This window comes from Salmo salar, chromosome 20, assembly GCF_965601325.2.
Source record: "Salmo salar chromosome 20, fSalSal1, whole genome shotgun sequence".
Lineage (NCBI taxonomy): Eukaryota > Metazoa > Chordata > Actinopteri > Salmoniformes > Salmonidae > Salmo > Salmo salar.
Window position 1 is genome coordinate 20,195,334 of NC_138310.1, and position 17,375 is coordinate 20,212,708.

Consider the following 17,375-nt stretch of genomic DNA (forward strand, 5'->3'; position numbering starts at 1 on the left):
AGACCTTCTTGGACAACGCCGTTGGAAGCATAGTAAGGTCCTGGCTGACCACTTTGGACCCACTTCATGTGGAACTATTTGCCAAGTCTTCAGCAGAGGCAGAAGTGGTGGAAGGACACACCAGACTTAAAGGTTGGACAAGTGGCCATGATAGTGGAGCCTCGTTGCCCATCATACGGATAGTGAAGACGATCCCAGGTGCAGATGGAAGGATCCGGACTGTGGAGGTCAAGGTCAAGTAACGAACCTACCTGCGTCCTGTTGCCCGATTGGTGGAGCTTCCTGCTGTGTTAGACAATGCAGACCTACCTTCGTAGAAAGGAAGAGGGAGGCTTTTACTAAATTCAAATTAGTTACACTAATTGTGGGGTGGTTGTATAAAAGCCTGTTAGATTTGAATTTAGAATCTCGCTAAATTTAATTAGATCTACATGGACCTTTTATTGAACTTTCAGTTGGCTTTAGTGGATACCTGTCATGGCTGTCTGAAGGATTGGACCAAAAGGCAGCGTGTTCGTAGTTCCACATATTTTATTTACCGTGAAACCAATTGCAATACACTAAATACTTGAATACACAAAAAACAACAAACTGTGACACAGAGAGGAAAACACACTACTCACAAAATAATCACCCACAAAAACAGGTGGGAAAAACATCAACATAAATATGACCTCCAATTAGAGGTAACGAGGATCAGCTGCCTCCAATTGGAGATCAACCCAAACAACCCCAACATAGAAATAGACAAACTAGAACTTAAACATAGAAATAGACAACATAGAAAAACCACCCAAAACACCCCCTGTCACACCCTGACCACTCTACTATAGAAAATTACCTCTTACAAGGGTCAGGATGTGACAGTACCCCCCCCCCCCCCAAGGTGCAGACCCCGACTGCACACAAACAAAACCCAACAAAACAACCACAAAACACAAAGGGAGAGTAGGGAGGGTGACAAAATGTCTATGGCGGCTCTAGTGCTAAACCAAGAACCCTCCTCTCCCTCCAATCCTCCAGCAATGGCGGTGGCTCCAGCTCAGGGCGTAACCCCCGTTCCGTCCGCAGATCCCTCCGCTTCTGTAACACCGGCCTGTGGATCATTATCAGAGGAATCGGACTGTAGATCATTACCGGAAGCTCTGTGCTGCAGACCACCGCTGGAGGTTCTGGGCTGCAGGCCACCGCTGGAGGTTCTGGGCAGCAGGCCGCCGCTGGAGGTTCTGGGCAGCAGGCCTTCGCTGAAGATTCTGGGCTGCAGGCCGTCGCTGGAGGCTCCGGACTGAGGTCCGTCTCAGTAGGTTCCGGACTGTAGGCCGTCTCAGTAGGTTCCGGACTGTAGGCCGTCTCAGTAGGTTCCGGACTGTAGGCCGTCTCAGTAGGTTCCGGACTGAAAAACGGCGCCGGAAGCTCTGGACGGGGAACTGTCGCCGGAACCCCAACATAGAAATAGACAAACTAGAACTTAAACAGAGAAATAGACAACATAGAAAAACCAAACAAAACACCCCCTGTCACGCCCTGACCACTCTACTATAGAAAATGACCTCTTACAAGGGTCAGGACGTGACAATACAGACCATTTTTCCTTTGCATGGATATTTGTGCATTTTCTACCAAATGTAAGTCAGAACAAATATTTATTTTACTTTTAGAATATTCCTGTTGCTATTGTTATATGTAAATGCAAGTAATTTGTATGTAGAGAACAGGTTGGCGTCGATAGATGGCCACTCTGTTTCTAGCACCTAAGCAACTTTGCAATATTTAGTATTTTTTATGTTATTTCTCACATTATTAGCCCAGAATGTTTTTGTGTTATTACATACAGCCGGAAATAACTTTTGGATATCAGAGTGGCAGTAATACGACTATCCTGAATTAGATCCTTTGTTCGTACCACTCAAGGCGATTTAACTTATACTAGAGGCTGCTTCAAGACACTGCCGGTGGAGAAGAGGTATTCGGAGTGACCTTTAGTCAGACTCACACCATCCTCCACTTCTGAGTATATTACTCATTAATGTTCAGTCCCTGGACAATAAAACAGACAAGCTCAGGGCAAGGATCTCGTTCCAGAGAGTCATCATTGCCTGCATCCGTAATGGGTCTGGTTTCAAACGACCACCCCTCATCACTGTCAAACGCTCCCTAAAACACTTCAGCGAGCAGCCTTTCTAATCGACCTGACCCGGGTATCCTGGAAGGATATTGACCTCATCCCGTCAGTACAGGATGCCTGGTTATTCTTTAAATGTGCCTTCCTCACCATCTTAAATAAGCATGACCCTTTCAAACAATTTAGAACCAGGAACAGATATAGCCCTTGGTTCTCTCCAGACCTGACTGCCCTTGACCAGCACAAAAACATCATGTGCAGTTCTGCATTAGCATTGAATACCCCCCCTGATATGCAACTTTTCAGGGAAGTTAGGAACCAATATACACAGGCAGGAAAGACTGTCACCACCGATAAATCCACTATAATTGAGAATTTCAATAAGCATTTTTCTACGGATGGCCATGCTTTCCACTACAAATCAGCTGGGCTAGACAATCTGGACCCTCTCTTTCTAAAATTATCTGCCGAAATTGTTGCAACGTCTATTACTAGCCTGTTCAACCTCTCTTTTGTATCGTCTGAGATTCCCAAAGATTGGAAAGCTGCCACGGTCATCCCCTCTTCAAAGGGGGAGACACTCTAGACCGAAACTGCTACAGACCTATATCTATCCTACCCTGCCTTTCTAAGGTCTACGAAAACCAAGTTAACAAACAGATTACCGACCATTTCGAATCCCACCGTACCTTCTCCGCTATGCAATCTGGTTTCAGAGCTGGTTATGGGTGCACCTCAGCCACGCTCAAGGTCCTAAACGATATCATAACCGCCATCGATAAGAGACATTACTGTGCAGCCGTATTCATCGACCTGGCCAAGGCTTTCGACTCTGTCAATCACCACATTCTTATTGGCAGACTCAACAGCCTTGGTTTCTCAAATGATTGCCTCGCCTGGTTCACCAACTACATCTCTGATAGAGTTCAGTGTGTCAAATCGGAGGGCCTGTTGTCCGGACCTCTGGCAGTCTCTATGGGTGTGCCATAGGGTTCAATTCTCGGGCCGACTCTTCTCTGTATACATCAATGATGTCGCTCTTGCTGCTGGTGATTCTCTGATCCACCTCTACGCAGACGACACCATTCTGTATACTTCTGGCCCTTCTTTGGACACTGTGTTAACTAACCTCCAGACGAGCGTCAATGCCATACAACTCTCCTTCCGTGGCCTCCAACTGCTCTTAAATGCAAGTAAAACTAAATGCATGCTCTTCAACCGATTGCTGCCCGCACCTGCCCGCCCGTCCAGCATCACTACTCTGGACGGTTCTGACTTAGAATACGTGGACAACTACAAATACCTAGGTGTCTGGTTAGACTGTAAACTCTCCTTCCAGACTCACATTAAGCATCTCCAATCCAAAATTAAATCTAGAATCGGCTTCCTATTTCGCAACAAAGCATCCTTCACTCATGCTGCCAAACATACCCTCGTAAAACTGACCATCCTACCGATCCTCGACTTTGGCGATGTCATTTACAAAATAGCCTCCAACACTCTACTCAACAAATTGGATGCAGTCTATCACAGTGCCATCCGTTTTGTCACCAAAGCCCCATATACTACCCACCACTGCGACCTGTACACTCTCGTTGGCTGGCCCTCGCTTCATACTCGTCGCCAAACCCACTGGCTCCAGGTCATCTACAAGTCTTTGCTAGGTAAAGCCCCGCCTTATCTCAGCTCTCTGGTCACCATAGCAGCACCCACCCGTAGCACGCGCTCCAGCAGGTATATCTCACTGGTCACCCCCAAACAAAGCCAATTCCTACTTTGGCCGCCTTTCCTTCCAGTTCTCTGCTGCCAATGACTGGAACAAACTGCAAAAATCTCTGAAGCTGGAGACTCATATCTCCCTCACTAGCTTGAAGCACCAGCTGTCAGAGCAGCTCACAGATCACTGCACCTGTACGTAGCCCATCTGTAAATAGCCCATCCAACTACCTCATCCCCATATTGTTATTTATTTAATTCTTTGCTCCTTTGCACCCCAGTATCTCTATTTGCACATTCATCTTCTGCACAGCTACCATTCCAGTGTTTAATTGCTATATTGTAATTACTTCGCCACCATGGCCTATTTATTGCCTTACCTCCCTTGTCTTACCTCATTTGCACACACTGTATATAGACTTTTTTTTCTACTGTATTATTGACTGTGTGTTTGTTTATTCCATGTGTAACTCTGTGTTGTTGTATGTGTCGAACTGCTTTGCTTTATCTTGCTCAGGTCGCAGTTGTAAATGAGAACTTGTTCTCAACTTGCCTACCTGGTTAAATAAAGGTGAAAAAAAATGTATAACCTGTTTCGTCATTAAAACTCCTAGACTGGGCTTCTGTGTCTGTCGTCACTCTTTGACCGGAGTGCAGTCTGGAATCCGTCTACTCCGAGTGGCCTATCCACACATTAGAGAGTACCAGACTCTGTTTTATAACTACTTTTTCAAAGTAACATTAGAAAAGTAAATTACATTTTTCATAAGGGTAGCTTTACCGTGGTTTAACTTCCTTCAGTGTGAAGTAATTGGTAGCTTGGTAAACTATCTTTTCAGAGGAGCTTCCCCAACACAGGTAGCAATCATTACCAATAGGATGGCTCGATTAAATCTATACAGATATTATGTCAATGCTGTACTTTACTTGTGTGAATCTACATAACACATTTCCTCTGTATATCTTTAAAAAATACTGAGGCAAAACTTGAATTAACCAATATGAAATGGGCCGATTTCTGTATTTCTGGAACCGTCAGCTGCTCACTCTCCTGCTGTAACAGCCAAGGTCCATTACAGAGAATGGGCTGGCAGTAGGGAGGAAGACATTAGGGGCAGAGAGATGGTGAATGTGTGGCTCTAATGGGTGCATTAGACAGCAGAGAGTGGAGGTGAGATCCTGCCCTGTCCATACCAGGGGATAAAGGGGTGGGATGACGGGGAGGAAGGGGGGCAGCACTCACACCCACAGTCCCATAAGACAATAGGAGCAGAAGAGTAGTCATTCGGTGACCTGTCAGTAGAAGAGACTCTTGTCGTGGAAAATTGCAAAATTATGTTATAATGCTTGTATTGCATAATATGTTTATGTTATATACGTGTCTATTAGAATGTATTTCTAATAGACTCTAGTGTTGGCAGTTGCATTTCTTCCCTCAGCTGAGGCTCAGTCACTTGGGGCCCAGAGAGGGGAGAGGTCAGACTTGTCTTTTACATGTCTCTGGTGCTATGCAGAATATCAGAAAGGGAAGCGGACAGGATGGAACATTGTCTTCATATGTGAATGTGTCTTTACCTATTCTTAAACCATGTGAAGGGATGGCGTGATTAATGGGGAACCAATTACTTGTCTCCACAATGTCTGTGCGCAAGTCACTCCCTCCTTTGGCATTGGGGGGAGGTGTATGGCAGTGTCTGGAACCATTGTATGTCCTCTCTGATGTTGCACTTATCCTGGGATAGTGTATGACCTAGAGGCTCACTCCCCTCAGTGAGCTTGTCCAGGAGTGGGGTCAAGAGGGGGTTTACTTGAGATGGGAGTATCTAGAGTTGACAATTGATTTATGCCATAGGATGAGATGGTGTTTTTGTGCTATGAAGTACCAGGAACGGGATTAGAACCTCGTCTTGGGGACCAAACTGAACGATAATTTATAGCGAATGCTATCTGGCTATGGAATACTCCTCTCTCAAGTAAAAGTCTTTCTTTGTGAACTGTTCCTAAGATCTGTTGTTCGTCATGTAGGTTGAGAGGGGTGTATCTTGGCTATAAAAGATCTTTGTACTTTTGTGTTGTCACTTTCAATGGTTCATTAGAAATGGCGCATCATTGAAAGTCTAGTGCTATTGCAAAGCTCTTATTATTAAAGATGTAGTTGAAGTATAACTCTGATTGGTTTGTGAAGTTTGTTTCTCCTCATTTGGGGGTATTGATCTGGGCTGTGCAGACATCCAAATTGCACTTAGACTAATAACTGAGAATTGCCATTTGTGCTTCGTTTCAACCAACGCAAGAAATTGTAGTGGAAAATGAACCTTATTTTAAGCCATTTATAGACAAAACACAGTCGACATGACATAGGTCGCAATTAAATTGAAAAAATCAAATGCAGGTTTTCCAACAAATGTCAACACTAAACACATTATATTATCATTACATCATTATGGGTGGAATGGCATAAGATAATGTAATGTAATGGGAACATTTTATTAATGAAAGAAATCAGCATTAATTCTACAGACAGACACTTGTAGTCCCATGTGTTACACCACTGCTGTTGCACATAGAATTCCCTATTTATGAGAATAAATAGCAGAATCACTCTATTCCCACAAGCTGGTCCAGCACCCTGTTTCTGTTATTATTAGAAACTCTGAAAAGAGCATGCACTCAGACAAATCTGTGCAATATGTTATGTCTATCATATTGTGAATAGTAATTGTGATATTGTTCAAGGTTTATTTGAAATAGCAGCAGCACCTGTGGTGCCATGGAAATGACCAGATGCCAGGGATGACAGTGAGAGTAGTGGGCCTAATAGTTTACAAACACCTCCTTCAAAAACAGGTCAATAGTAGGAGCACCTGTGGCCACCGTATGGGTGGGTAGGCTACTTCAAATGTAGGTTAAATAATGTAGAGGAGCTCCTGCATAAACGGAAATATTGGGACTTATCCACGACAGTCTGTCACGTCCTGACCAGTATAAAGGGTCTTTGTCATTTTAGAATGGTCAGGGCGTGGCAGGGGGTGTTGTTTTTGTGTGTTTTGGGGTTGGTTTTTTTCATGGGGATTTGTTCTAGTTTTCATTTTCTATGTTCATTTTCTTGTGTGTTCAGTAACTCATTACAGTGTTTTTTTGTTCCCTTCTGAACAGCTTAGTTCCAAAGTGTAGGCCATATATCAGATATCAGGGTTACATCTATTATGTAAGTGTTGCCAAATGGTTGATAAGACAAACTCTTAATATAATAAATTGTTATTTTATAACACAATGTACTTTATGGTGAAGAGTACATTGATGTGGTAGCCATGTTTTCTGTGTAGCCCGAGGGCAATTCCTCAGAAATGGAATTACACTGAGACTCCGATTTTTCACCTTAAAATGTATTTCAAAGTTTATCCAATAGCAGAAACCATCATTTGAAATGTTAAACTTTGAAATCAATGGATTTTGTTTGGTATACATTGAGTTTACTTTCCATGACATAGACTGACCAGGTGAATCCAGGTGAAATCTATGATCCCTTGTTGATGCCACTTGTTAAATCCACTTCAATAAGTGTAGATGAAGGGGAGGAGACAGGTTAAAGAAGGATTTTCAGCCTTGAGACAATTGAGACATGGATTGTGTATGTGTGCCATTCAGAGGGTGAATGGGCAAGACAAAATATTAAAGTGCCTTTGAATGGGGCATGGTAGTAGGTGCCAGGCACAACAGTTTGTGTCAAGAACTGCAACACTGCTAGGTTTTTTACACTCAACAGTTTCCTGTGTGTTTCAAGAACGTTCCACCACCCAAAGGACATCCAGCCAACTTGACACAACATGGGCCAGCGTCCCTGTGGAATGCTTTCGAAACCTTGTAGAGTCCATGCCCTGATGAATTGAGTCTAGGGCATGAGGGGGTTTAACTCAATATGAGGAAGGTCCTCTTAATGGTTTGTACACTCAGTGTATATGTTCAATTTCTTGTATCTTCCTCTTAATTTTATGCTTCCTATGTAAGGGAGACCGGGGTTGGTTGTCACAGTCTTTGTCACAGGGATGTGTGATAATTTCAAGATAAAAATGTGTGTCCTCTATAGGAGAGGTCATACACATGGTAAATTCAGGCCAGGATCACAAAACGTTGAGGGGAGAGGACTATTATGATTTTTCAAGGGTGAAAGTAAATATTCACTTGAAATAAAGTGTATCATCATTAGACAAACGTACAATCACAAGGAATTCACACATTTACATTTTTAGACTCTTATAGTCAGCTCTTTGCTCCCTGCTCACTCACCCTCAATCCCAGGTAGTAGGATACCACTATTTTCTACCAGGAGTTTCTGTTTCATTATGCTTGAGTTGAAAGTTTAATGGAGCTTGTCAAACAGACACCACCACCACCTCCGTACCATTTTGTAACTCACAGAAAACATTAAGGGACACATGCAGGGAACTCAAACGACAGCCTCTGACAGTTTAGATTTGAGTCACATGTATATGATTGACAACCCACAGCATGCTCCATGGGGGACCTCTGCATTGGGAAGATAGTGATGACATTAAGATACAATGCCCATGGCGCTTCGCAGGTTCCTTTGACAAGGTTTCATCAGGCAGACACAGCACTAAGACTGACTGCATGCTAAAAAAGCCTACTACTTTTAACTATATAATAAATTAAATCAGGAAGATACAGTATCTGTAAGGCTCCTGTCAAACTGTAAGATGTGTTGGTGTGTTGGTTCCCCTGGGCAGGAACATGAGCAGGAAGTCCCCGGTGGCTGGCCTGGTGGCTGGCCTGGTGTTTCTTTTTCTGGTAGCTGCCCTGGCTGCCCTGCTGGCTGCAGTAGGAGTGCTCGTGTGGGTGTACGTGGAAAACAAGAACCCCATCTCACCCTCAGACCATTTCTACTCAAAAGCTGCCGTGGCTACAGATGCTGGGATATGCTCTGAGGTGGGGAGGTAAGTAACGTAACACTAGCCAACTAATTCCCTTTGATACAATGATTCATGGTACACACTTAGTCAAATGACAGGACACGATTAAGCTCTACAAGGAGCATTAAGTGTGTGTGTGTGCGTACCTAGGGACATCCTGAAGAGGAACGGCTCAGCGGTGGATGCATCTATCGCCGCCCTGCTGTGTGTTGGCCTCCTGAACGCTCACAGCATGGGCATTGGAGGGGGTCTCTTCTTCAACATCTACAATGCTTCCACAGGTGAGTCAGTGTGTCCTCAAGACACCACAAATTAAAAAGGCTAACAAACACATCCATTTGTCTGTATTTTGTATCACTGCTCGACAGGGAAGGTAGAAACCATTGACGCGAGAGAGACAGCACCAATGAACGCGACGAAAGACATGTTTGGCAATAACACCCAGCTTCCTCAGAAAGGTACCATTTTTACTGTTCTGGAATGTATGTCAGGTACAGGTTAGGCTAGGCAGGTTCTGTAGTTCAAACCATCCTGAGATAACAGTTGAATAGTAATATCGTAGCTGTCATGTATCACAGTGGGGTAGGGATAGATAGAAGATAACACTGTGTTTGAACCTTCTGGCAGCCTCTTCCCTGATCTGCCATCATTCTAAGGAAAATTAGCTCTAACCTTCTGCATCATATGCATTGCTAAGGGGGCAACAGTTTGACCTGTCAAAATGAGGAAATGGACTGATACGCATTTTAAATCCTTTCTGGGCAGGGTTCCAACTTTGTGCAAAATGTGGTAAAGACTTCTTTGCATAACAGGTGGATTGTCTATAGCCATTCCAGGGGAGATCCGTGGTTACGAGATGGCACACAGGAGACACGGCAGGCTGCCATGGAAGGAGCTGTTTGAGCCAAGCATTCAGTTGGCACGCGTAGGTTTCCATATAGGCAAAGCCCTGGCCAAGGCCATCGCCAGCAACAAGGACGCTATTCAAGGAGATGCCAATATGTGGTGAGGATAGGACAGGAGATCAAAGAAAACAAATATGGAACAAAAATGATTCTGTAATTGCTATGTTACTACTACAACCACTTCTACAAATCTAATAATATTGACAAAGATAGATTTAAGTGATATGGATGGTTGATAATAGCTACCCTTTAATGACAGTGTAAATTAAATGTTCTTTAACAGGGATGGGCAACTTTGATGGGGGTGGGGGCCACAAAAAATCTGAACTCATCATGAGGGGTCGCAGTGGCTCGCGGGTCTGTGTACCAACATCCATACCCACACATGCAGTCAGTGTCGGCCCTAATCTTTTGGGGGCCCTAAGTGACATTTTGTTGGGGGGCCCACCACCTTGCGAGCAGAACATTTTAGAGTTTTAGAGTTCATTTCCTGCAATTCTACACATTTTGCCATGGGGCATTGAGGGGCTGCTGCCGTTTTAAAGCAAGTGTGCTGCAATTCTACACATTTTGCCATGGGGCGGAGAGAAGATTTATCAATTGCATAACTCATTTCATGCAATTCTATTAATTTTGCCATGGGACTGAGAGAAAAATGTGCAGTTTTACAGCTCATTTCCTGAAATTCTATATGATATCTGAGTGACAGTGAATAACAAAATCAATGGGGTCCCCTGGTCGGTAATTTGACCATGATTACTACACATTTAGAAAGCTGGCTAGGCTAATTTACAATCAAAACATGTTCAGCTGACAGGCTAATTGAGTGAATGACATAACAAGATAAAAACGGCTGATGTACAACAACATTTAGAAATTACACCTTGTGTGATCTACTATTCTAACTCTCAACATTAAGTTCAGACCCCGACTGAGTCCATCTCTGCTCAATAAAGTACTGTAATTGGATTATTAGTTGGATTTTATCACAGAGTACCACATTGATATATTGCAACCAATAAAATGTGATTACATTGATGTCCAAAAATTCATGGCTTCCTCTGTGATTTATTATGACCATTGATGATTTGATTGACCGCTGTAAAACCTATGATGACAATGCCATGGGAATGTTGGTCCTTTTACTCTACAGATTTGTTTGAATAACTCCTGATAAGTTTTCTGCTCCTGTTTTTGTATTCCAGTGAAGTGTTCTGTGACTCCCAGAAAAAGATCCTGAAGGAAAATGATATCATTAAATTTCCCAAACTAGCAGACACCTACAGGAGGATAGCGGAGGAAGGACCTGATGTTTTTTACAATGGGACAATGGCACAGACAATTGTTGATGACATCCAAGCAGCAGGTCTTTCTCTATTTCTTGTGCATTATAATATTCTATTAAAGCTCATCATTCTTGCTGTACACACTATGATAATGATAAGGCAAGACAGATCTGATAGGCAGTTTGTCGATGTGCTTCTTCAGCAGTTATTATTTTCACTTTTCAGGTGGGATTATCACCCTGGAGGACCTGTTGGACTACAGGCCTGTGTTGAATGAGAACCCACTGAAGCTGACTGTGGGCGAGTACACCATGCACGTCCCAGACGCCCCCTCCAGCGGCCCAGTCCTGGCACTTATACTCAACATAGTGGACGGTGAGCAGCAGCCTAGATAACTCTGAGTCTGAACTCAGCCATGCAGACCAGAGGATGTCAGGTTTCCTTCCACTGTACCACCTTGGACAGTGTTTCCGCCCCCTCCATCACCACCACCGCCCCTCTACATGAATCCAGCTACAGCTAATCCACCAGATGCAGAGAGTGTGGTCATGGAGAAGATCATTAGTCGTGCTTTAGACACAGAAGGGCATCATCCACCACTAATTGACTGTAAACAAACAGCTCAGGCCTCCCAGTTTGTCATCTCATCTTAAGAGAGATTCACTGTAAGCTCTCTGGACATTATCTCACTGGAAATGAACTAAACTGCACTAGTCCTCTACATCTTGACATCAACCATAGCTGCTAGTGTTTGTGCAAAAACAAGGACGGAATCAGACGGAAATGACCCTGTGATGGAAACATCGAATTACATTAAAATTGTATCTTTGATAAATGAACACAGTTCTTTTTTGGGGCTGACATATTAGATCGATTAAATGTGGCCCGTGAGGGATTTTGTAAGCTTTTTGGGGGGATAATGATAATGGACCGATACATTTTCAAATAACTCATTTTTTTCTGCCCACAAATTCATTTTGACGAACAAATGGGTAGCCAAAAAATCAGTGCGGCCATCCGTTGAATTTTGAAATCCCCGATGTGGCCTTAGAGTCAAAAAGTTTACTCACCCGTGTATTAGATCAAAATTTTTTGTGTGTTTTTTCAACAGGGTATAACTTCACTTGCTCAAGTGTTTCAACGGCCAAGAAAAGGACTCTGACGTATCACCGCATCGTGGAGGCTTTCCGGTTTGCTTATGCCAAGAGGAGCAAACTAGGGGATCCCCGATATCTCAATATCACTGATGTGAGAACCCTGATACACAGCTTTCAAATACAAAGTTTCACTCACAAATATATATACACAGTGCATTCGGAAAGTATTCAGACCTCTTGACTTTTCCACATTTTGTTACCTAACAGCCTAATTCTAAAATTAATTAAATTGTCGTCGTCCCCTCAATCTACACATATTACCCCATAATGACAAAGCAAAAACAGGTTTTTAGAATGTTTTGTAAATGTATTAAAAATAAAATGTATTATAAATAAAAAACTGGAATATCACATTTACATAAGTATTCAGAACCTTAACACAGTACTTTGTTGAAGCACCTTTGGCAGTGATTACAGCCTTGAGTCTTCTTGGGTATGACGCTACAAGCTAGGCACACCTGTATTGGGGAGTTTCTCACATTCTTCTCTGGATATCCTCTCAGGTTCTGTCAGGTTGGATGGGGAGCATTGCTGTACAGCTATTTTCAGGTCTCTCCAGAGATGTTTGATTGGGTTCAAGTCCGATCTCTGGTTGAGCCACTCAAGGACATTCAGAAACTTGTCCTGAAGCCACTCTTGCATTGTCTTGGCTGTGTGCTTAGGGTCGTTGTCCTGCTGGAAGGTGAACCTTCACCCCAGTCTGAGGTCCTGAGTGTTCTAGAGCAGGTTTTTATTAAGGATCTCTCTGTACTTTTCTCCATTCATCTTTCCCTCAGTCCTGACTAGTCTCCCAGTCCCTGCCGCTGAAAAACATCCCCACAGCATGATGCTGCCACCACCATGGTACAACGTAGGGATGGTGCCACACTTTCTCCAGACGTGACGTTTGGCATTTAGGCCAAAGAGTTCAATCTTGGTTTCACCAGACCAGAGAATCTTGTTTCTCATGGTCTCAGAGTCCTTTAGGTGCCTTTTGGCAAACTCCAAGCAGGGTGTCATGCGCCTTTTATTGAGGAGTGGCTTCCATCTGGCCACTCTACAGTAAAGGCCTGATTGGTGGAGTGCTGCAGAGATGGTTGTCCTTCTGGAAGGTTCTCCCATCTCCACAGAGGAACTCTGGAGCTCTGTCAGAGTGACCATCGGGTTCTTGGTCACTTCTACGATCAAGGGCCTTCTCCGCCGATTGGTCAGTTTGGCCGGGCGGCCAGTTCTAGGAAGAGTCTTGGTGGTACCAAACTTCTTCCATTTAAGAATGATGGAGGCCACTGTGTTCTTGGGGACCTTCAATGCTGCAGAAATGTTTTGGTATCCTTCCCCAGATCTGTGCCTTGACATAATCCTGTCTCGGAGCTCCACGTACAATTCCGCTGACCTCATGGCTTGGTTTTTGCTGTGACTGTCAACTGTGGGACCTTACATAGACAGGTGTGTGCCTTTCCAAATCATGTCCAATCAATTGAATTTACCACAGGTGGACTCCAATCAAGTTGTAGAAACATCTCAAGGATGATCAATGGAAACAGGATGTACCTGATCTCAATTTTGAGTCTCATAGCAAAGGGTCTGAATACTTAGTGTATGTACATTTAATTTTTTATACATTTGCAAACATTTCTTAAAATCTGTTATCGCTTTGTCATTATGGGGTGTTGTGTGTAGATTGATGAGGATTTTCTTTTTTAATAAGGCTGTAATGTAACAAAATGTGGAAAAAGGGAAGGGGTCTGAATACTTTCCGAATGCACTGTATTTGACTTTAAAATAAAAATGGTTTGTAGTTGTTTACTGAACATGCTCTATAATCACATGCTGTTGACTACTGTTCAACATTGCCAGGAGAAACTAATTGAATTCCTATTTGATGATTTTATCTTCTCTCCAGCTCATCCACAACATGACCTCAGACTACTTTGCTGACGGGATCAGGAGCAAGATCACAGATGACACCACTCAACCAGACCGTTACTACGAGCCAGATTATTTTGTCAAAGACAATCATGGGACAGCACACCTGTCCGTCATAGCTGAGGATGGAAGTGCTGTGGCTGCCACCAGCACAATCAATAATTAGTAAGAGTCCTACAAGGCAAGACCTCCTCTGAGACAATAGAACTGATGAATACATAATGCTACAGGGTAGATTATAGATATCCAGAGACAGATCCTTAATATAGTATACATGTGCACTCTAAACAAACTTTGTTGCCGATGGTCTTACAAAGAATTTCCTATTTGCATTTAACCCAAAAATAACATGTATAGGTTACTTAACTCCTATAATTACTTAACTCTAACTACTTAACTATCATTCCTATCTTCAGTTTTGGCTCCAAAGTCATGTCCCAATCAACTGGCATCATTTTCAATGATGAGATGGATGACTTCAGCTCTCCGTACATCAACAACGGCTTTGGAATCCCTCCATCTCCTAACTTAATCCAGCCTGGTGAGAATAGGAACTGAAATCAATATCCTTATTTCTGGTAGGCTACTGAAAGTTCTCAATTTACACATGGCTCCAGCTTGATCCTTGGCTGGTTTGCTTTCTGAGAATACCTTTTGGTCTGAAGATTTGTCTCTCTCTCATTTTTAGGTAAAAGGCCTCTCTCTTCTATGTGCCCAACTATTATCTCCGACAAAGACAATAGAGTGAAAATGGTGGTGGGAGCCTCTGGTGGAACAAAGATCATCACAGCAACTGCCCTAGTAAGTTTTGATCCATACACATAAATGTCCTCTCTAAAACAGATATAGCCTATACTAACACATGATATCCATCTATCCTTACATAGTGATATTGTGATGAATCAGAGTACAAGAAGCTTCATTTTCTCATTTACATAGGTGATTCTGAATACCTTGTTCTTTGACTACGACCTCAAAAAAGCTGTGACACTACCTCGAATTCACAATCAACTCAAACCAAATACGACTGTAGCGGAGGACGACTTTGAAAAGGTGGGTAATTCTGAACAATATTGCATCGTATATTGTTGAATTATAAAAATTGGTTTCAACTATGGACTTGAATCTGTGTGTGTGTGTGTTTATTTCTGTGTTTATGTATGTGTGTGTTTGTGTAAAAGAGTGTATTAGATGGCCTGGAAAAGAAGAACCATGTAAGAACCAGGCCCCTGTATATGAATGATTCAGTGGTTCAGGCGGTGGTGAGACAGGGGGAGTGGCTCTGTGCCGAGTCTGACCACAGGAAAGGGGGCTATCCAGCGGGCTACTGAGTCTTACCTCACCCCTTCCTTCCCAAACCTGGAGTGTACCTCCAAAAAGAGGCAGGGATAGAGCTAAGTATCTGGAAAGACACGCAAACAATGCCTCCTCAAGGTTACACAGCCACTCTCTTTCTTCAGCTGAGATTCATTTCAAGACATGGAAAATGACTTTACTCCACATCAATACCTCCTCCCTTCACACCAAATAATCGGCGGCATTTCTGTTTTTATTTCAGCATTATTCATTATTTATTTTTGTGTTTTGAAAAAGAAGTGAGGTTGCAACTCTGAAAGTGGCATTTTTTTTTATCCTAGCTGTATCAAGAGATCATCATTATCGATTATCCTGAAGATGGAAGTTTATTAATGCAATGCAGTGGGGTAGCAGAAAGCTGGACTGCAACTTTCGATTCCTGCTGGATGTAAATACCAATGGGCTAGAACTTTATGGACGCCATGAATCTTCTGATATACATTATGAAATAGTTTGCCTAGGAAATTTTAGCCAACATTTTAATCAAATTACTCTGTGATGATGAAAATGTTTAAAGTAAGATATATTTTACATTAGTCAGCCTGTTCCCAATATTCTTAGAGACTTATTTCTCTGCATCGATACCTGTAACCAAAGAACTGATGAAAAATGTACACAATAGATGAATAACAGCTACATGATGTCTAAACAACTGACTGAAGTACAATTTTACACCTACAACCTAAAAATTGGGCTCGACCTCCTTCAATAGTCTGAAGAACATAATACACAGCAGCTTCCTTCTGACAAATCTTAGCAAGATGTGGCATTTGGCGCCAGTTTTGGCTTTTACAAAAGCCTCCAAATGGATTAATCACTGAAGCAATTGCTTCCATGGACCAGTGATGCATAGGAGGCTACATAGCCGACTCAGGCTAAATACTTCCTCTCTATCAAAGTGTGCTCTTCTCCTTTATTAAGACACTTTATGTTGATGTTTCCTTTATTTTGGCAGTTACCTGTAGCTGCTGAGTAAGTGCACAGAGAAGTGACTGCCAACTAAAGTCCATCTATGGTAGTATCCTGTTGTCTAGGCTACAACCCGGTTGGCCCTATTGAATGTGGCCTGAGACACTATCTGCATACTCTCTACTCTCTGCTTCCCTGTATGAGCAAGAAGATCCATATTCATTCAGACAGCACTCAGCCTGTGGGCAGATGGGAAATGATGGCTAATGAAGCTGTATATTACATACAAAAATAGCAAAGCAAGGGTATTTCAATCCTTTGATACAGCTCATCTAACTGTGCTAATAGAACATATCCCATTCCCCCGACTAATGTGATACTCTTGACAGAACAGGCCTGAACAGAGTATAGTGTCAGTGTTGATGCACAGTGCTCACATACAGGGCAGGCCACTGGTTCAGAGGACATTTAGCATCACTAGGCACATGTCCCATCTAGTGTTGTCTGATGAAAAGACATCCCACGGCTGCAGCTCACCCTCTCCATCTCGCTCTAGATATATAAACACACGCACACAAGAGCAGAGTGAATGATGCAGTGTGAGTCTGTGTGTATTTACACAGACAGTCTCTGTCCCGTCTCCTGTCCCATGGAGGCCCATTATCTACTGTATTTGTTTATAGAGCGAAGTGACATGTAGCGTATTTCAGACCCCACACACGGTCTTGGAGTACTTCTTGTGCAAACATACCAATAAACATCTGGAACAAACCTACATGGTAAAGTTAAGACTGATAGGGCAATGGAACATACTTTCTTTTTGTCTAATGTAAGCCGTTGACGTCAACCAGAAAGGCTCAAGTAATGATGACAATGCTTTTTTCATGTAAGAGGGACATGCAGAACATTCTCAAAAACCAGCCCACTCAAATGTTAAATATTACATTGGCTTTCAACTAAATTGGTTCTGCTTTGTACCTCAAATGCTTAGACCCAGAATGTAATATTTGAAGGCTCAGGGCTATATCACCGTGTCAGTGCTTTGTTTCAGTAATAAAACTTCCGTGTTTTCATACCAATGTTAGGTC

General features: G+C 42.8%; 1 protein-coding gene across 1 annotated transcript in view; it reads left to right on the plus strand.

The window, feature by feature from the left end:
- Positions 1-17,360, plus strand: part of LOC106596834 (glutathione hydrolase 1 proenzyme) — a 33,472-nt gene extending 16,112 nt beyond the window's left edge. Inside the window, exons 2-13 of the mRNA XM_082966276.1 lie at positions 8,587-8,793; positions 8,920-9,050; positions 9,138-9,227; positions 9,582-9,774; positions 10,880-11,040; positions 11,186-11,335; positions 12,072-12,208; positions 14,000-14,187; positions 14,439-14,563; positions 14,711-14,823; positions 14,962-15,075; positions 15,204-17,360. Coding sequence (XP_082822402.1) covers positions 8,591-8,793; positions 8,920-9,050; positions 9,138-9,227; positions 9,582-9,774; positions 10,880-11,040; positions 11,186-11,335; positions 12,072-12,208; positions 14,000-14,187; positions 14,439-14,563; positions 14,711-14,823; positions 14,962-15,075; positions 15,204-15,353 — 1,755 coding nt within the window. The 5' untranslated portion in view covers positions 8,587-8,590 and the 3' untranslated portion in view covers positions 15,354-17,360. The remainder of the gene's footprint in view (positions 1-8,586; positions 8,794-8,919; positions 9,051-9,137; positions 9,228-9,581; positions 9,775-10,879; positions 11,041-11,185; positions 11,336-12,071; positions 12,209-13,999; positions 14,188-14,438; positions 14,564-14,710; positions 14,824-14,961; positions 15,076-15,203) is intronic.
- Positions 17,361-17,375: the final 15 nt, after the last annotated feature.